Source organism: Delphinus delphis, chromosome X (assembly GCF_949987515.2).
Source record: "Delphinus delphis chromosome X, mDelDel1.2, whole genome shotgun sequence".
Lineage (NCBI taxonomy): Eukaryota > Metazoa > Chordata > Mammalia > Artiodactyla > Delphinidae > Delphinus > Delphinus delphis.
Genome location: NC_082704.1, coordinates 35,799,963 through 35,821,166, shown reverse-complemented (window position 1 = coordinate 35,821,166; position 21,204 = coordinate 35,799,963). Strand labels below are relative to the sequence as shown.

The following is a 21,204-nucleotide window of genomic DNA, read 5'->3' as shown; positions in this document are numbered from 1 at the left end:
TGTCTTGGCATATTTCTCCTTGGATTTATCCTGTATGGGACTCTCTGTGCTTCCTGGACTTGATTAACTATTTCCTTTCCCATATTAGGGAAGTTTTCAACTATAGTCTCTTCAAATATTTTCTCAGTCCCTTTCTTTTTCTCTTCTTCTTCTGGAACCCCTATAATTCGAATGTTGGTGCGTTTAATGTCGTCCCGGAGGTCTCTGAGACTGTTCTCAGTTCTTTTCATTCTGTTTTCTTTATTCTGCTCTGCAGTAGTTATTTCCACTATTTTATCTTCCAGGTCACTTATCTGTTCTTCTGCCTCAGTTATTTTGCTATTGATTCCATCCAGGGTATTTTTAATTTCATTTATTGTGTTGTTCATCGTTGTTTGTTTCATCTTTAGTTCTTCTAGGTCCTTGTTAAATGTTTCTTGCATTTTGTCTATTCTATTTCCAAGATTTTGGATCATCTTTACTATCATTATTCTGAATTCTTTTTCAGGTAGACTGCCTATTTCCTCCTCATTTGTTAGGTCTGGTGCGTTTTTGTCTTGCTCCTTCATCTGCTGTGTTTTGTTTTTTTTTTGTCTTCTTATTTTGCTTATCTTACTGTGTTTGGGGTCTCCTTTTTGCAGGCTGCAGCTTCGTAGTTCCCGTTGTTTTTGATGTCTGTCCCCGGTGGCTAAGGTTGGTTCAGTGGGTTGTGTAGGCTTCCTGGTGGAGGGGACTAGTGCCTGTGTTGTGTTGGATGAGGCTGGATCTTGTCTCTCTAAGGGCAAGATGGGAATAAAGACACAGACATACTAGAGAATGGACTTGAGGATATGGGGGGGGGGGAAGGGTGAGTTGTGACAAAGCGAGAGAGGCATGGACATATGGACATATATGCACTACGAAACGTAAAACAGGTAGCTAGTGGGAAGCAGCCGCATAGCACAGCGAGATCAGCTCAGTGCTTTGTGACCACCTAGGGGGGTGGGATAGGGAGGGTGGGAGGGAGGGAGACGCAAGAGATATGGGGACATATGTATGTGTATAACTGATTCACTTTGTTATAAAGCAGAAACTAACACACCATTGTAAAGCAATAAGATGTTAAAAATAAATAAATAAAATAATCCATTCACGTTTTCTTAATTGTTTTGGGTTTGTTTTTGTAGATCCTTTTCTCTTGTGTGTCTCACTTAGAGAAGTTCCTTTAGCATTTGTTGTAGAGCTGGTTTGGTGGTGCTGAATTCTGTTAGCTTTTGCTTGTCTGTAAAGCTTTTGATTTCTCCATTGAATCTGAATGAGATCCTTGCTGGATAGAGTAATCTTGGTTGTGGGTTCTTCCCTCTCAGCATTTTAGGTATATCATGCCACTCCCTTCTGGCTTGTAGAGTTTCTGCTGAGAAATCAGCTGTTAACCCTATGGGAGTTCCCTTGTATGTTATTTGTCATTATTCCCTTGCTGCTTACAATAATTTTTCTTTGTCTTTAATTTTTGCCAATTTGATTACTTTGTGTCTCAGCGTGTTTCTCCTTGGGTTTATTCTGTATGGGACTCTCTGCGCTTCCTGGGCTTAGGTGGCTATTTCCTTTCCCATGTTAGGGAAGTTTTCTACTCTAACCTCTTCAAATATTTTCTCAGGTTCTTTCTCTCTCTCTTCTCCTTCTGGGACCTCTATAATGCGAATGTTGTTGCGTTTAATGTTGTCCCAGAGGTCTCTTACGCTGTCTTCATTTCTTTTTATTGTTTTTTCTTTATTCTGTTCTGCAGCAGTGAATTCCTCCATTCTGTCTTCCAGGTTACTTATCCGTTCTTCTGCATCAGTTATTCTGCTATTGATTCCTTCTAGTGTAGTTTTCATTTCAGTTATTGTATTGTTCATCTCTGTTTGTTCTTTAATTCTTCTAAGTCTTTGTTAAACATTTCTTGCATTTTCTCGATCTTTGCCTCCATTCTTTTTCCAAGGTCCTGGATCATCTTCACTATCGTTATTCTGAATTCTTTTTCTGGAGGTTGCCTATCTCCACTTCATTTAGTTGTTTTCCTGGGGTTTTATCTTGTTCCTTCATCTGGTACATAGCCCTCTGCCTTTTTATCTTGTCTATCTTTCTGTGAATGTGGTTTTTGTTCCACAGGCTGCAGGATTGTAGTTCTTCTTGCTTCTGCTGTCTGCCCTCTGGTGGATGTGGCTATTTAAGAGGCTTGTGCAAGTTTCCTGATGGGAGGGACAGGCTGTGGGTAGAGCTCACTTTAGTCACTTTTATGTGTACAATTCAGTGGCATTAAGTACTTTACATTGTTATCCAAGCATCACCACTAGCCACCTCCAACATTTTTTCATCTTCCCAAAGTGAAACTCTGTACCCATTAAACAATAACTCCCCATTACCCTCTGCCCCCAGACCCTGGTAACCACTGTTATAGTTTCTGACTCTATGAATTTGGCTATTCTATGTACTTCATATAATTAGAATCATATAATATTTTTTATTTTGTGCCTGGCTTATTTCACTTTGCGTAATGTTTTCAAATTTAATCCATGTAGCATGTTTCAGAATTTTCTTTCCTTTAAAGGCTGAATAATGTTTTGTATGTCTAGACCACATTTTGTTTATCCATTCATCCACTGATGGACATTTGGGTTGTTTCCACTTTCTCATTTTCTTCTATAATTGCATTTTTCATTGATTTTTTCCTACTTTTACAGTTGATTTTTTCTATTTTTTAATTCAGTTATAATTAACATATAACACTGTTTTGGTTTTAGGTGTACAACATAATGACTTGATACATGTATATATTGCAAAATGATTACCACAAGTTTAGTTTATAGCTTTTATTAAATTGATCTGATTGATTTTATTCACATACCATAATACCCATCCTTTTAAAGTATACAATTTAGTTATTTTCAGTATATTCACAATGCTGTGTAACCATCACCACTATTTAATTCCAGAATGTTTCTAACACCTCAAACAGAATCCCATAACCATTAGCAGTCACTACCACTTCCCCTTTTCCCCGAACCCCTGGCAACCACTAATCTACTTTCTTTCTCTATGGATTTGTCTGTTACGTACATTGCATATAAATGGAATTTCGTGTCTGGCTTCCTTCATGTAGCATAATGTTTTCAAGGCTCATCCATGTTATAGCATGCTTCAGTACCTTGTTCCTTTATGGCTGGATAGTACTCCACTGTAAGTATACCACATTTTGTTTATTCAGTTCATCAGTTGGTGGACATTGGGGTTGTTCCCACCTTTTTTGCTATTTAGTATAGTGATGCTGTGACTATTTTTGTACAAATTTTTGTTTAAATACCTGTTTTCAATTGTTTTGGGTATATACCTAGGAGTAAAATTGCTGGGTCACATGGTAATCCTGTGTTTAACTTATTGAGGAGCTGCTGAACTTTTCCATAGTGACTGCACCATTTTATATTCCCACTGGCAATGTATGAGTGTTCTGATTTTTCCACATTCTTGCCATTTTTCATATTTTAAATTACAGCCATTCCAGTGGATGTGAAATAGATTCTTATTCAGTTATAAAAGGGAATGAAGAACTGATACATGCTACAACATGGATGAATCTTGAAAACATTATGGTAAGAAAAGAAGCCAGACACAAAAGGACACGTATTGTATGATTCCGTTTATATGAAATGTCCAGAATAGGCAAATCCTTAGAGACATAAAGTAGAATTGTGGTTGCCAGGGGCTGGGGTGGGGGGAGAATGTGGAGTGTCTGCTTAATGAGTACAGCATTTCGTTTTGGGGTGATGAAAATGTTCTGGAATTGGATAGTGGTGATGGTTGCAAAACTTTGTGAGTATACTACAAAGCAATGAGTTGTACACTGTAAAAGGGTGAATTTTATGATATGTGAATCATATCTCAATAAAAAAATCCAGTCTCATTTTAGGCCTGGAGGTGAGATTTGTAGCATTTCTTTCTCCTGTTTTTGGCAGCATGCATACCATGTCGAGTCACCATGAAAAGTTGTACAGTTTGTTGACTGAAAAGGCACACAGCCAAGGGTGTGAAGGGGGAGTGAAATTAGCCCATACCCTGCTCTCTAACCTGTGTTCCCTAGCTTGGTGCTCCCCTAGCCCAGAGGAAGAAGCACCATTTTACCATTTTGTAATTCAGCTGCTTGGAGGAGACTCAATTACTTACTTTGATTTCTCTTCTTGAAGAGGGCACCTTTTGGTACTTTGCTTAATGATTCCATATATTCTAGTGGAACTCCTAGTACAATGGATACTACTTTCCCATCGTGGAATTTGGGCCATCTCACAGCCTTTTACTCTAACTGGGTCTAATAACCAGTTATAAAATACCCCCATAGTTCCCTAAAGGTCTGTTGACTGTAACTAACTCTCTGGTATAATTTCTTTTTCTTTTCAATTTCTTTTTTTTTCTAGTTTTTTTGAGATATGATTGACATACAGCACTGTGTAAGTTTAAGATGTACAGCATAGTGTTATGACTTACATACATCATGAAATCATTATGTCGTCTCATATAGGTACAACATTAAAGAAATAGAAAAAATATTTTTTCCTGGTGATGAGAACTCTTAGGATTTACTCTCTTAACAGCTTTTATACAGCAGTGTTAATTATCTTCATCATGCTGTATATTAAATCCATAGTACTTAATTTATCTTATAACTGGAAGTTTGTACCTTTTGACTACCTTCACCTAATTCCCCCCCCCCCCCACCTCTGGTGGTCACAAATCTGATTTCTTTTTCTAGGAGTTTGTTTCTTTGTTTGTTTTGGAAGTATAATTAACCTACAACACTATGTTAGTTTCTGGTACACAACATAGTGATTCAATATTTCTATACATTTCAAAATGTCATCGTAAGTCTAGTTGTCATCTGTTACCATACAAAGATATTACATAATTATTGAGTATATTCCCCACACTGTGACTCATTTACTTTGTAACTGAAAGTTTGTACCTCTTGATCTCCCTCACTTATTTCTCTCCTCCCCCAGTCTCCTCCAATCTTGCTACCACCTGTTTCTTCTCTATATCTATATCTCTGTTTCTGTTTAATTATGCTTGTTAATTCATTTTGTTTTTTAGATTACACACATAAGTGAGATTATGTGGTATTTGTCTTTATCTGTCTGACTTATTTTGCTTAGTATAATACACTCTAGGTCCATCCATGTTGTTGCAAATGGCAAGATTTCATGGCTGAGTAATGTTCCGTTATATATATATATATATATATATATATATATATATATATATATATATATATATTTATCTATCAATGGAAACTTAGGTTCCTTCCATATCTTGGCTATTAGAAATAATGCTGCAATGCAATATCAAAAAAACAACCCAGTCAAAAAATGGGTGGACGATCTACATAGACATTATTTATATTGCACTTGGTCCTCTGCTAAGAGTTTTATGTGTGTCATCTTATTTAATCCTCACAACAAAATAATGAAATAGTTATTATTATCACCATATTTTACAGATGGGTTACTGTAGTCTCAGGAGTTTAAGTAACTTTACTCGAAGTCATCTGGCTAGAAAGCAGTGGAAATGGAATTTAAGTAAGGTCTATCTGAGTTCAGACATTTTTACTCTCTATCAAATGATACAGCAATGCCAACATTAGCTATAGTTTAGGATTATTGAGCCCTTACTATGTACCATGTAGTGTACTGAATACTTCATATGCATACTTCATTTAATCCTCATAATAACCTTTTAAGAAAGGTTGTGATCAACTGTTGTTATAAACTGTTGTTATCCCTATTTAATAGTTGAGGAATCTGAGGTTTAGAGATGTTAATTCCATGGTTGTCACATAGTTAGTAAGTGGTAGAGTCAGGGCCTGAACACATCTGTTTGATTCCAAAGCCTGTGTGTTTCACCAATACACTCTATCAAAAAAACTAATTCTTAGAACAGTGGCTCTTTTCCCTGGCTGTGTATTTGAATCACCTTGGGAACTTAAGAAAAAGTCGATGCCAAACCTCATCATCAAAGATTCTGATTTAATTAATCAGGAATGCAGACTAGGCACTGTATTATTTTTAAGATTTTATTCATTTATTCAGTTTATTCAATGAACAGTTAATGAATGTCTTCTCTATGTCAAACACTTTCTAGGCATTTACTCTCTAGCAAGATGTATTAGTTAGCTATTGCCACAACAATACATAACAACAAGCACGAAATCTCAGTGGCATGAAAAGTTAAGAATTTATTAAGCACTTATTCTCACCGATCTGGAGGCCAGCTGGGACTCAGCTGATTAGGCAGGGTTCTGTTGGGCAACTCTGATTCGGGCTGGGGTGACTCTGTTTTTCTTGCTGAAGGACTGTGAGTAAACTGGGGTGGCTCTACTGCATGTATTTCTCATCCTTGGATGAGTGGACTACCTGGGGCTTGTTTCTCTCATGGCTCATCTCATGCCAGTGGCAGAATCACAAGAGGGAGCATGTACAACTGTGCAAGCACATATCAGGGCCCTACTTGAGTCACATCTGTGTACACTCCATTACCCAGAGCAAGTTTCAAAGCTGAGCTCAAAGAAAAGAGGTGGGAAAAAAAAAGATAAGAGGTGGGAAAATAAGTTCTACTTCTTTGGTGTGGACCTGCCAAGTTCATGGCAAGGGCTGAGAATTGGGGCCAATAATTCAATTTAAGGGGAAATACTGAAAGTGAATAATAAACCTAACTCATAAGAAAATAATCAAGTGTGTTAGAAATTGATAAGTAATATTGCAACAAAGAAAACAAATTCTGGAAGGTGGTGTGAAGGTAATTCTAATGTGCAACTGGGACTTAGGACCACTGATCTTACAATGTTCAACCTGGAAAGAAACCTGGGCTAACATTCTCTCCACCATTTTGAAAATAATAAAACAGATTCAGAAAGTAGAAGAATCTTACTCAAGGTCCATAGGTAGATAGTTATAGAAATGGAACTAGGGCTTGGATCTCCTGACTCTCTAAACTGTTTCTCTTATACCACAGTATTCTAATCTGTGGTCTTAGAATTCTCCCTTTACCAGTGGTACCAAATTGACTGTGTTGTAGAAGGACACAGTCATTCTTTCTTATCTTGGCCACAAACATTAGAGGTATACTGCCTAAATCCTATCCTTCCCTTAATAACGCATTTTAGAGCTCAATTTGACATTTCCCGTATTTGTACTCTTCAAAAGTCTGTGGATATTCTATACTCTTTAGTTTTTTTTTCTCTTCAAGCTGAAGACTGTTGATTTTGGTCTATCTTCCTGTGATCTCCTAGTCCCACGCTAGCTCTCTACTTGGTTACTAGGCCTTCTCTCTTCCCCAGCTCTGTGATGCTTTGAGTAGTCTTTCTTGAGTTAATTTTTTACTCTGGGCTTCCACCAGGCATTAAAGTCATCATTTCTGTTTTGGGTTACAGTCTTCTTGATTTGCCAGGATGAACAGTCAAAAGAAACGAAAAGATATGGAACCTGCTTGCACCTGGAGCTTATTGTCTGAACAGAAAGGTGAGTAACTGAATGAGGTAAAAAAGGGTGTAATCTAGGTAATCTTGTTCATTCTCTTTCCCCTACTTCTCCTCATGGACTGTGGGATTTTTCTGAATCTTTAAAATTGTGTTGTATGTGTATAGGTATATGTATACTAAGGTATTACATGGATACAGAATTTACCCATTAATAATCTCTCCACAATTTTTGTGAAGAGGCATCTGGTGTTTATAATGTTTTCCATAGTCCCCAAAGCATCTATAATCCTAAAAGACTCTTAAGTCTCTTCCTTTACTGTAACCACAGATTTTCACAGGAAACAGCACAAAAGAGTAAAGAGTGAAGATTTCTGGAGTCCTTCCCCATGTGGCTGATTCCTGAACTCCAAGGAATGTTTAGTTATGGGGAATAGAAACTGGTTATCTTCAACAGACCACTCACTTGCTGCCCATTTCTGTGGCATTCTAATATCTGTCTCTCCATACTCTGCTTCCTCCCATCCACCTAGTCACAGCTCCCAACTATGTCTCACTCTTGCCTATAAAGGTGTGCAAGTACTAAAAACCTATAGGAATGTGAAGGGATGTGTGTGTGTGTGTGTGTGTGTGTGTGCATTTGAATGTAGGTCATTGTATATTTCTGTCGAACTAACATCAGCAATGTCTTATTCTTTCTCATTAACAAATTAGGCTCAACAGAAGCTCCAACAGAAGCAATAAGCTAACGTTCAAAGGAAAAAAAAATACCAGAAACAGTCACTTAAAATAATGAATTCCCCTTTAAATTCATGCCTAAAATTTTCCTTATTTATCATATAAATATAAATGTTTACACCCTAAATATATTTGTGCGGGAATTTCTTAGGTTTACTTTATGTTGGACATTAGCTATGAAATACCTTTTTGGTAAGTTAGAATAGATGTGAGGTGGCTTGCTTGCTTTGTTTTATTTCTGTTTGGGGAACAGCATGAATGGCTGTAATAGTGTGACTAAATTTCTGTGTGTTTCATGTTTTGGTACAAAGGTGTATTTGCGATACTCTTAACCCCAGCTCTTCCTCCCACAGCTGCTTCAAGTTCTCTGGCTTCATTTTCATGGAAGGAGCTTACAGGTAGATGTCTTTTCTGATTTACTCTTTTTCTGTTTTGGGAATAGTGTCTCCCATGAACCCCACTCATCCCCACTCCTCTCCCATTTTTCCCCCCATATTCACTGAGCAACAATCAATGGTTTTTTTGGTAATATTCATGAAGTCCCAAACTGTCATAACAAATAGGACTTTTATATCATTTAGAATAGATATTCAAATACTAGGAGGACCTCTGATGATGGTAGTCAAGCACCAGATATACAGGACTTTATGGAGACAATAGACCAGTCTGCTTCTGGAATGATCTAGGTTGAGGTCAACAAATTACAGCTAGTGAGCCAAATCCAGCCAGCTGCCTGTTTTTGTAAATAAACTTTTACTGGAACCACCCATGCCCATTCATTTACATATTGTCTAGGGCTGCTTTCACGCTAATATGGCAGAGTTGAGTAAAGGTATACCTTGTTTTATTGCGCTTCATTTTATTGTACTTCACAGATATTATGGTTCTTTACAAATTGAAGATTTGTGGCAACCCTGTGTTGCCAGATGATGATTAGCATTTTTTTGCACTAAAGAACTTTTTAATTAAGGTGTGTACATTGTTTTTTAGATAAAATGCTATTGCACACCTAATAGACTACAGTACAGTTAGTGTAAGTGTAACTTTTATATGCACTAGGAAACCAAAAAGTTTGTGTGACTTGCTTTATTGCAATATTCGCTTTATTGCAGTGGTCTGGAACTAAACCCACAATATCTCCAAGGCATGCCTGTAATTGCAGCAGAGACCTAAAAGCCTAATCTATTTATGGAACTTTACAGAAAAAGTTTGCAAACACTTATCTAGATCAGCATTCCCCAACCTGAATTCTACAGAATACTATTCTCCAGGAATTAATAATTTTGCTTTTAATAAAGGGTTCTGTAGTCATTTAAGTCCAGAAAATACTGGATTAAACAAAGTTAAACAGTCTGTTTTTTTTTTAACTGTTGATTTGCTCAGAGCCTTTCATATGCTAATATGTATTGAGAAACTCTAAAATGGGATAGAAGGTGCATTCCCCTTACCTTATTTGACCACTGGACACCTTTTTCACAGCTCTCCTATTAATATCTTGCAAAAATGTTACACAAGAAACTTATTTGGAAAATACTAGCTTAGATATTCACTTAACAGAAGTTTGAATTTGATAACTGACTCCTTGGATTATTTTTTCTAGTTGCAGAAAGTGAAAAACTATGTAATATAGTATTTAAGCATATAGGCCATGGCTTCAGACAAACCTGAGTCTTCATTGAAGTCTCTGCCATTTACTAGCTGTTGAACCTTGGACAAGTTACCCAATGCTATAAGCAGGACTGGCTACATATTTATGGGGTATGGTGCAAAATGAAAAGACAGGATTCCTTGTTCAAAAATTATTAAGAATTTCAAGATAGGAACAGCAGAGCATTACACCAAGTATGGATGCTCTGAGCACGAGGCCTAAGCACAGATTGCACACCCATGAACGTATAACCCTGGTTATAAGTTTTCAGTTTCCTCAACTATAAAATCTGGATAATACCTACTTCATGGGATTATTATGATGATTAAATTTTTTAAAATGTATGTAAAGGGCCTAGTACAGTATCTGACACAGAATAGGCATAATAAATGGCTTTTTTTCATTCAAAAGCAAGCATTTATAGCCATTTTCAATAAATATTGAGTGTCTACCATGTTCCAGGCACCAGCTAGGTACTTAGAGTACTATGATGAAAAAGACAGACAAGGTCCCTGTTTTCATGTAGATTAGTGAGAAAGACAGATAATGAAAAAAATAAACAAGACAATTGTAAATTGTGCTAAGTGCTGTAAAGGGAAAACAGGGTCCTGGGAGAGGGTATAGTAGAGAGGATCTGCTTTAAACTGGATGGTCAGGGAAGTCTTCTTCTAGGAAGTAATGTTTAAGGTCTGAAGGATGAGAAGGGGATCTCCATGGGAAGAGCAGGAAGAAGTGTGTTCCAGGCAGAGATAATAGCTGGTGGAAAGGCCTGGAAGTGGGAAAGAACATGGCATTTGTGAGGAACTAAAGGTAAGCCAGTGTGGCTTTAGTATAGGGACTGAGAAGGAGAGTGATATAGAAGGCTGGGGAGTGAAGGTAGATAGGGCCCAGATCGTAGCAGACCTTGTAGGATGAGGTAAGGATTTTGGATTTGATATCAAGTGCAATGAAAAGCTCTTGAAAAGTTTTGGGCCATGGCAGTGACGTGATGTAATTGATATTTTTAGAAGATCACGTTGGCTGCCTGTGTGGAGAGGAGCCATAGATGGCAAGAGTATAAATGAGTAGGAGGCTGTTTCAGCAGTCCAGGAAAGAGTTGATAGTGCCTTGTATTGGGTGGTATTTGAGGTTGTAGTGGCAAATAAATGGATTGGAGGCTTATTTTGGAGATATAAATGATAGGCCTTGCTAAATGGATGTGGAGGATTCAAGGGGAAAAAAAGAAATAATGAATCCCAACATTTTTCTGAGCCCTGAGGAGGGGTTTTTCGGGGGGGTTGGGCAGTGGAATAGAAATCAAGAGCTCAGATGCATGAAGTTTGAGGAGGCTTTGAAACATCTGAGTAGAGATGGTGGTGATGGTAGTATTAGTTATAGTTGTTGTTTGTATTGTTGTCTAGTATTCTGTGATTACTGACTCTTGGTGTCACCCCATTAGATTACAGGAAAGTATTTAGAAAACATCTGAAAGAAAAATACCTAAAAAAAGGAGTTGACAAGTGTTATCACCATGGCAAGCATATAGAGTCACGACTGCTTGTTGTAAAAGAACACTGTATATCAGAAAAGCCACCATGCGGAATTCCTCAACAAAATAATTTTATTGAGATGGAACATATATTTGATCCTGATGAAGAGGGCTCCAGCTTATCCCAAACTGTGGTGCTTCAGGGATGTGCTGGGATTGGGAAAACAGCTGTGGTGCATAAGTTCATGTTTGACTGGGCAGCAGGAATGGTTACTCCAGGCAGATTTGACTATCTCATCTATGTAAACTGCAGAGAAATAAGCCGTTTTGCTAACCTTAGCGCTGCTGACCTGATCACTAACACTTTTCAAGATATTGACGGACCAATCCTGGATGTTATTCTTGTATATCCAGAGAAGCTTCTGTTCATTCTTGATGGATTTCCTGAGCTTCAGTACCCTGTAGGTGACCAGGAAGAGGATCTTAGTGCCAATCCCCTGGAGAGGAAGCCAGTAGAGACCCTCTTATGTAGTTTTGTGAGGAAAAAACTGTTTCCTGAATCCTCCCTCCTGATAACTGCCCGGCCTACAACCATGAAGAAGCTTCACTCTCTGTTAAAACAAGCTACCCAGGCAGAGATCCTGTGGTTTACAGATGCTGAAAAGAGAGCATATTTCTTGAGTCAGTTTTCAGGTGCTAATGCTGCAATGAGAGTTTTTTATGGTCTGCGAGAAAATGAAGGCCTTGACATTATGTCTTCTCTTCCCATCATCTCCTGGATGATCTGCAGTGTCCTGCAGTCACAGGGAGATGGTGACAGGACTCTTATGAGATCACTTCAAACCATGACTGATGTGTATCTGTTCTACTTTTCCAAGTGCCTCAAAACCCTTACAGGCATCTCGGTGTGGAAGGGACAGAGTTGCCTGTGGGGCCTTTGCTCTTTGGCTGCAGAGGGACTGCAGAACCAGCAGGTCCTGTTTGAAATCAGTGACCTCAGAAGACATGGGATAGGAGTGTATGATACCAACTGCACTTTTCTCAATCACTTTTTGAAAAAAGTTGAAGGAGGTGTCAGTGTCTATACTTTCCTTCACTTCAGTTTCCAAGAGTTCCTGACTGCTGTGTTCTATGCCCTGAAGAATGACAGCAGCTGGATGTTTTTTGATCAAGTGGGGAAAACGTGGCAAGAAATATTCCAGCAATATGGGAAAGGATTTTCATCATTAACAATACAGTTCTTATTTGGCCTCTTACATAAAGGAAAGGGAAAGTCTGTGGAAACTACTTTTGGGAGAAAAGTCTCTCCAGGACTTCGAGAGGAGTTATTGAAGTGGACTGAGAAAGAAATAAAGGATAAATCTTCTAGGTTACAGATTGAGCCAGTGGACTTGTTTCACTGTTTGTATGAGATTCAGGAAGAAGAATATGCAAAAAGGATAATTGATGATTTAGGGTCAATTATACTGCTTCAACCTACCTATACAAAAATGGACATTCTGGCTATGTCATTCTGTGTAAAAAGCAGTCATAGTCACCTGTCAGTGTCTCTGAAGTGTCAGCATCTACTTGGATTTGAGGAGGAAGATCAAGCTTCAGCATTCATGCCACCAACCTTGACACTTAATCAGTGAGTATACTAATGTCTTTTCACCAGTGTTTTGGCCTACAGAAATGATAGGCCTTCTTGTTTATTTCAAGTATTCAGGCACATAATCATTTCTAGCACTTTCAATAAATAAATTGAATTATCTCTGCTTTCCATATTGTATGTCAATCAACACAATGAGGATTTATTGAGTATCTATTACATATTAAGCACTGGCCAAGGTAGACACTGAGGGAAAGCTAACATTTGTGAGAACTTAACTATGTGCTAGGCACTGTGTTAGCCACTGTAAGTGTGTGTATGTGAGTGTGTGTGTCCATTAGTCTTCACTGTCTCTCTGTGAAGGTGCTTTATAATTATAAAAAGTTATGAGCATATAAATCATTAAGATTATCATTGAAGACTCTGCTATTTTGGTGCTGATGACTATTCTGGAAAAAGTTGTAAATTTAATGTTCAATTTGTCCTCACTCTTCTCTACATATACTTCATCACTGAGGCCTCAAAGAGCTCCAGGTTGGTAAGGGACATAGCTGCACTCCTGTGTATATTGCTATAAAGCCTGGGTTCTTTCTTCTAGACTCACACCTACATGGAGAGTTGAGAGCTGGAGTTCAAAGAGGTTTAGGTAAACCACTTACACAGTATGTACTCTGTATACTACAAAATACAGCTCTACTGACTTACTAAAGCAGCCAAGGAGACTTATACCTGCATTGTCTGGAAAATGCCACTGGTCATAAGTCTGTTCTCTGTACTCAGGTTAATATCGACAGTGCCTCTCATTTAGTTGTGGGGCCAGGTGAGGGGTAGGGGACCTTGAGAAGGAGACAGGAGTGGGCAGAAGGCTCAACTTGGGAAGTGAGTTAACCCAAGTCTTTTCTCTGGTAATTGTTAGTTCCTCAGTGGGCAGTAGCATAGAGGTGGAATTGAACATGGCATAGGTATGTTTGTGGAAAGTGAGGAGGGGAAGGGAGGTGCAGCAAGATTTTGGGACCAGAGAGGAAGGGGTATGAGAAGTTACATGGACTTGGAATTACGAAGCACTTTGGCTACATGTCTTCATGAATTCATGACAGCTTCAATCCAACTGTATATTATAAAGTAAAATAATGGACAGTATACATTTGAGAGATTTTAAGCACTGATGGAAACACAAAGGGGCTTCTAGCTCATTTTGGGTTTCCAGAAAATCAGCCTTAGATGGAGTCCCCATCCTTCAACCCCATTGCTTTCATCAGAAGGCTTAAATTCTTTTCAAAGTTTAACCCCCACAAAAACACCCACTTTTCCCAAGTGTGTTGACTAAGTGAGAGTTTACTGCAGTTGATCCTTGAACAACAAAGATTTGAACTGCGCAAGTCCACTTACATGGGGATTTTTTTCAATAAATGTGTACTACAGTACTATAGGATTGAGGTTGGTTGAATCCTCAGATGCAGAACCTCCGATATGGAGGGATAGGGAGGGCTCACTGTGAAGTTTTATGTGGATTTTCAGCTGTGGGGGTGTTGGTACCCCTAACTCCCATATTGTTCAAAGGTCAACCGTTTTGAACTTTCCTAGTTCTCAATTATTGTAGTTAATTCTTCTATTAGTACTGACAACCAAGAATCAGTTACAGTGTACAGATAGCTTGGGCAAGTCACTTGACCTCTCTAAGCATCTGCAAAATGGTGATTACAATACCTGTCATTGGATTAAGCACCAGATAAGATAAATTCTGTGTGTAAAGTGTTTACCTTGGTGCCTGGCATACAGTACCATGGCTTTGGCTTTGGAGTCAGACAGACCTGAGTACTGACCTTCATTCTGTTCCTCTGTGACCTTGGGCAAATTACCTTTTTGTGCCTTAATTTCCTTATCTGAAAAATGGGGTAATACCTCCTAAGGTTTTTGTAAATTAGCACTAAGATGGCAACAGAAGCCAAAATAAGCCTTTTACTTAAAATTTTGTTAATCATTTTATTTTTGCTTTCTCATCTCTTTTAGGCCCTTCCAGCTGCGTAATTTGCCAGTCTCTCCACTACACTTGCTCTGCCAAGCACTGCGTAACCCATACTGTAAAGTCAAAGACCTGAAGTAAGTTGAACTTTGCTTTAAACTCTTAGGTATTTGCAGGTAAAGACTAGGTTGCTAGAAATTACACTCCCAGCTGATGAAAAGATATGCTACAAGCCTAGAAGGGGTAGGGAGTCAGGCAGCGATCCCTGCCAACCCCTCCTGCCTCTTCTCCTTTTGTATGTGCTGTTTTTGCTGTAGCAGACTGTAAAATCCAAGAGTTTGTGTCTGATGCCCGTCCTGGCCCTACCCCACTCCCCTGCCTTTTCCTTCCAGACTCCCATTGTCTTTCCCCTTGGTTTCCTTTTCTCTCCCTCCATTCCCCACCCCTATCCTCCTCTGCAATTATTCCCCCAAGCGCCAATGCTCTGAAGCCCCCACCCCCCACCTGGACCTTAGGTCCTCGCTCACTCTCAGGTGACTTGTCTGCTTGTCTGTCCACATCATACACACACAGACAGGAGCCTGCTTGGTTTCCCTCCCACCTCCTCACCACACACAGCGGTGTCTGCTTTCCTTCCCTTCTGCCCCAGAGGAAGAGGTAGCCTTTCCAAACTCACCCGAATTCCAAACTCACCAAATTCACTTACTTTTATTTTTTGTATTTTTGTGAGCATTTATTTTACTTTACACAACACCAAAGTATATAAAGACATAAAAACCCTCCATCCCACTGCCTCGTACCCCTCCCCACCCCATACCCCCACCACTCCTGCTTCCCCACTGGAGACTGGGGAGGCTTCTCCTGTCATGGGGCTGAACGATAGTAGTCTTCGTCTGCAGCTGGTGCTGGCGTCCTCTGTGTGCAGCCCTGAAGGATTCCTTTAGAGGTGGCCCTGTTGTAAGCCCGGGGTTAACCCCAGGCCTGTTTCTCATGATATAACTCACTCAGAACATGAATGAGCTTCCTGTCCAGTTCATTCCTGGAGACTTGGGATGCAGGAATCCCCACTACCCATCACTCCCTGATGCACCTCCCCTGCCAGTTCCAACATTTTCTTTGACGGTTTGTGATTTGCAACTGCTCTTCTGGTGTAAATTTCTGGCTTGGCAATAATCTGGTTGCCCAGACCAAGAACCCTGTGAAGTTAGCTTAAAGAAAAAAGGATCTGTGTAAAGTGGATTTTCACTCAGCACAACTGCAGGAAGTGAAAAGTGGTCGGGCTGCCACTCTGCACATCTGGGGTCACGGGATCAACTCCTCTCTGCTTCTCTGCCTCTCTGCTCCCTGGGGCCTCAGACTGTGATTCTCTAAAGGGCACTGGGCCTTTGTAGAGCACACGGTTCTGTTCCCCCACAGCCAAGGCCAGGCCTCAGCTGTGGCCTCGGTGTCCATGACCCCGACCTTGCCCCCAACTCCCAGTGACCCACTGCTTCATTGCCCGACACCACCCTGGCTATGAAATCTGCCTCTCTGTTCAGATTCTCTAGTGTGAGGATCTGTTTGGCTCAGGATGGGTCAAATGTCCACTCGTGCTCCAGTCATCTACAGTCTAGTTTCAGGGGTGGGGGGGGAAGCAGAGACAAGGGTGTTATATACTGTCTGCCCAGGTCCACCAGATGCTAGAGTTGGGGAGAGACACACACAGAAGCGGCAGTAGTTCTGGGGTGTCGAGTACTAGTGCTCTGGAACACAAAGACGGTCATCAGAACACGTCTGTCTTTCTAGGTCTCTCTCTCCGTAAGCCCCCAATCTACAACTTCCCCGGCCACCACCCCATACCCTACCTTCCACCCCATTTCCCCATCTCTCTCGCAGCTCCCTTGCCCCATTCACCCACCCTTTCCTTCCACTCTTCCCAAGCCCTCCCCCTCTGAAAATTGATTTCCCATCAGGGTACGTTTCTATTCTGTTTCACATTTCTGAATTCAAGGGTTTTATAGCCAGATTCCCCTCCCACAGTGGAAGCAAGTTTTCTCCCCTGGCCTTTGAAGTACTGGAGGTCTCCCCTGCTGGTGGCGATCAGAGTCCCTCCCGTCTCTTTGTGGTTCTTGAGGGCCCATTCCCTGGCCCCCCACATCAGACCACAAGCTAGAATCAGAGGGCCCCCAGCAGGGAGACGTCTGAGATGGAGCTCCTGCTGTGAACGGTGCTGCTGGTGGGGAGGACGTGGGTGCGTCTGGGAAGGGGAATAAGGGGCATGAGTGTGAGGATGGGAATGAGGCAGGGAGCTGGACAGGAGACTGTCCTGTGAGACAGTCCTGTGAGACTGTGCGCCTGGACTTCGCTATCCCAGGTAAATAAAGCGTGGCTGTGTCCATGGACCTGAGCTCTCCCTCCCTCTGCCCACCAGAGGTGTAAATTTTCTGGTTCCCAACTCCGAGAAGCTGCATAAGGTCTCCACGCAGCTCCTCTGCTCCCTCGGCAGCTTCTGACCCTTCCACGTCCTTCTGTTTTCCTCCTCCTCCTGTGGCTCCAGAAGTGGCTGCAGTAGGAGCAGTGGCCTCTGCCTCTTCTTCCTCCTCACGTGCTCTTTCTGCCCCGTCCCACTGGCAGTGGCCAGGCCTGGTCCCTTTGCAACCGACTCCTGGAGAGAAGTGAGCAGATCTGAGACCTGTTCTGGGGGCGGGGGTGGGGGTGGGGTGGCGGAGCGGCGAACGGGACTGGGGGGGGTGGGGGGACGCGTGGGAGCGGCAAACGGGACTGGGGGCGGGTCCCAGGACGGGCCAGGGACCAAGTCAGAGTAATCTTACTGCCTGCAACAGCTTCCACCTCAGGAGGTCCCGCTCTTCCTGCACCTCCGCCAGCCTGGCATGGGCTTGCTGCAGCAGGGAGGCCGTCTCCTTGCGCTCCACGTCCTGCTGTGCCTTGAGCAACTTCATGTCTGAGACCAAGGCCCGCGCCACCGACTTGTGCAGTTTGGCGAGGTAGTACAGCCACTCCACCCTGTACCAGTGTAAGTGGCTCTGCCTGTGGAAGAAGCGCATGCCCAGGGCCAGGCTGCCCCAGACACAGGCCTCTTTGGCCTCGCTGGACACCTGATGATCTTCCAGTATGGCCTGGAGCTTGTCCTCCACCGCCGCCCAGGACAAGGATATATTCTCGAGATAGAACGCAGAGCCTTTTTCGTGCCTGGCCATGCTCTCATTGATGAAGGCCACCACCTTGCCATGCCGGAACCCGTTACCAGGGTCCTCGAGTTTCAAGGCCATGATAGCTGAGGGCCTTTGGGGCTTGGCTGGCCCTGCGGGGATGAATCAACCAGTTGTCCCCTCCCCTCCCCCTCGGTCTCCTCATCTCCGCTTGCCTCCCCTCCCCCCCCCCCCGTAAAGAGCTCTGCCCCAGGACACCTCCTGCCAAGCCTCACCTCCTGGCTAGTGCAGGTGCACGCTGAACACACGGGCCTACCACGTTTAAAGAGAGGGCACTGCTCGCTCTCTTTTTCTCCCCGAGGGCTCTGACTTAACAAAGAAAGCCTCTTGTTACCACTCCACACGTTCACCTTGGGACTGTTCCAACTTCCAGAAACAGTGGGGGTGGGTGGGGTGCGTGAGAAAGATTCCCGCCCCCCTCCACCGACGTAAGGGAACCCCCTACGCTGTTGAAAGTCTTTGCAGGCCGGAAGAAACAGGAGTGGTCAGAAAAGATTCAGAACCAAGAATGTGAAGCGCTTGTAATCAAGTACAAAAAGTCTCAAACACCCCCCCCCCACCACCATAATGGTTTGTCCCACTCGGTGGGCCTGCCCTTCCTACAGGTGGAATATTCTAGAACCAGAAACAGCCCGCATTCCTCAGTGGCCTCCACTACCCTGTGGAGGAAGAAGGTGGAGCCAGAGTACAGCCTCATCCCCATCACCCTAAGTGGTAATAAATCCTGGCCATATCCCTCCCAAAAACGTGTCTTGAATTTCTCTGCCTCCAGCCCTTCCCCCCACCCCGGGCAATTTATTCCCTGGACCACTGCAGCCCTCTGACCCCAGGTTTGTTTCCTGCCCTACCCTGGCATCAGAGGGATCTGACCATGTCTCTTTAAACTTCTAATGGTTTTTCCAGGCCTAGGGGATAAACCAGACAGCCCTCAGGTTGAGTACTACTTTGCCACTTACTGTATGACCTTGTGCTATAATTAAATTTCAGTTTTTACCTATGGGCCTAAGATGAGGACTGAATGGCAAAGCGCATGTAAAGTAGTAATGTTTTCTGTGGTCCTAGTTTTGTAAAATGTACAAATCCTGTGTGTGTGTTTGCATATGTTTCTATGATCTTGGAGAAAGGAGTGGGAGCATACACATCAGACTCTCAACGCTGGGGACCTCTGGGGCGTGGAGTTGGAGGGGAAGTTGGGAAAAAGTTTTCGTCTTTTAAAATCTTTCTGTGATTTCACTTGTTACAGAGAACATATGATGCTATATGTATGCATGCATTAAAAATCCTCAGTGGTTATCTTTGGGTGGTAGAAATACAGAACTTTCTCAAAAAAACTTTATTCTTTTTTTTTTTTTTTGCGGTATGCGGGCCTCTCACTGTTGTGGCCTCTCCCGTTGCGGAGCACAGGCTCCAGACGCGCAGGCTCAGCGGCCATGGCTCATGGGCCCAGCCACTCCGCGGCATGTGGGATCCTCCCGGACCGGGGCACAAACCCGTGTCCCCTGCATCGGCAGGCGGACTCCCAACCACTGCACCACCAGAGAAGCCCTAAAAAACTTTATTCTTTATATTTTTCTCTATTGTAAAAATTATTTATAGTAAACATGTATTATGTTTTTCAGATTTTTAAGATTTTTTTTTCCTGATAACTTCTGATCACTGTAAGCAATTTCTAAATATCTAGGAAGTAAATGTCTCCCTGTAATCCAACCCTTCCCTTCAACCTGGAAGATAACCATTGTTAGCAGTCTGATATATATCTTCCAATGTTTTAAAGTAGGCCATAGCAAATAATTGGCAGTTTCTCAGATGAAGCATCCCATCTCTTGCCTCCTGGCTTTCACTCAGGCTGCTGCATGAGTGGATTGTCCCTCAGCGCCTCCTGCTCTCCCCACTCCCATTCTCCTCATCCATCTAAGTCCTGTTCAATTTTTATCACCCTTTCAGAACAACACTCAAGTAGTGGTTCTTCTTACAAATATTTCTTGATCCTCCAAACCCCACCTCAAGCCAGGCTGAATTGTGCCACCTTTCTGTGTCCCCATGATATCTTGTGCATACCACTTGCACTGCTTTTCACACTGTATTATAATCTATGATTTTCTAATTTTTTCCCCATTAACTGGGCATTCCTTGAGGGCAGGGTCTGGATCTTAATTATTTCTGTGGTTTCAGCATCTAGCACAGTGGTAAGCATCTGATAAATTAATTATTGAATGAATTTAAATAATTCATTACATCAGTAAGGGACAAATGGGTACCTTTAAAGAGAGTTCTATTTTCTTCTCTGAAATGCCTTTTTCTCCACACAGACTGATTTTCTGCCACCTCACAGCTTCTTATGGCAGAGACCTCGCCTTAGTATTTGAAACCAACCAATATCTGACAGATTTGGAATTTGTGAAGAATACCCTGGAAGATTCCGGAATGAAGCTTCTGTGTGAAGGATTAAAACAGCCAAACTGTATCTTACAGACATTGAGGTAACTGAGCAGGAGAATTTGTTGTCTGTGTTCATGTAATTTTTTTGTCAATTTCTTTTGTTTTGGGGGAGAGCATGAATAAGGTAATGAGGTCATTCTTCTGTTCTCTGAAGGTTGTACCGATGCCTTATCTCTCCTGCTTCTTGTGGTGCGCTAGCAGCTGTTCTCAGCACCAATCAGTGGCTCACTGAGCTGGAATTTAGTGAAACAAAACTGGAAGCTTCAGCTTTGAAATTGCTCTGTGAAGGCTTAAAAGATCCAAATTGCAAAGTACAGAAGCTCAAGTAAGTTGTCACTATTAGTTTCCATACTGCAAGAAAAAAGTTAAAAATAGTGCAGCTCAAGATGGATGTTGTATGATCAAAACACATTTCAAGGAGTCATGGAGAGGAAGAATAAAAGTGGCAATAACGTTAATGACAGTAATGAAAACCCACACTTACTGAGCAATTACTTTGTGCTAAGCATTCTGCTGAGTGCTTTGTATACATGATTTCCTCTAATGCGCACAACAGCTCTGAGAGATTCAGGTTACTATCCCCATTTTAGCAGATGAGGAAACAGAAACCCAAGTTCAGAAGGCTAAATAACACGGCAAAGGCACAAGTAGAAACCCAGATGTGTCTGACTTCAAAGTCCATGTAGTGA

At 41.8% G+C, this 21,204-nt stretch overlaps 2 protein-coding genes across 8 annotated transcripts in view; one reads left to right on the top strand and one right to left on the bottom strand.

Annotated features, from left to right (window-relative positions):
• LOC132418619 (NACHT, LRR and PYD domains-containing protein 12-like) overlaps nt 1-21,204 on the top strand; it is a 47,805-nt gene that overhangs the window by 16,425 nt on the left and 10,176 nt on the right. For 6 of the 7 annotated variants that reach the window (XM_060002588.1, XM_060002592.1, XM_060002591.1 and 3 more), the window contains 6 exons: nt 7,415-7,502; nt 8,551-8,595; nt 11,284-12,943; nt 14,915-15,004; nt 20,386-20,556; nt 20,670-20,840. In XM_060002588.1, coding sequence (XP_059858571.1) covers nt 7,433-7,502; nt 8,551-8,595; nt 11,284-12,943; nt 14,915-15,004; nt 20,386-20,556; nt 20,670-20,840 — 2,207 coding nt within the window. In that variant the 5' untranslated portion in view covers nt 7,415-7,432. The remainder of the gene's footprint in view (nt 1-7,414; nt 7,503-8,550; nt 8,596-11,283; nt 12,944-14,914; nt 15,005-20,385; nt 20,557-20,669; nt 20,841-21,204) is intronic. The other variant, XM_060002587.1, reaches the window with a different exon arrangement.
• Nucleotides 16,862-18,136, bottom strand: TEX13B (testis expressed 13B). The gene is made up of 2 exons (XM_069540370.1): nt 17,678-18,136; nt 16,862-17,587 (listed from the first exon to the last, which is right to left on the bottom strand). The coding sequence occupies exons 1-2, from the start codon at nt 18,134-18,136 to the stop codon at nt 16,862-16,864; spliced, it is 1,185 nt and encodes a 394-aa protein (XP_069396471.1).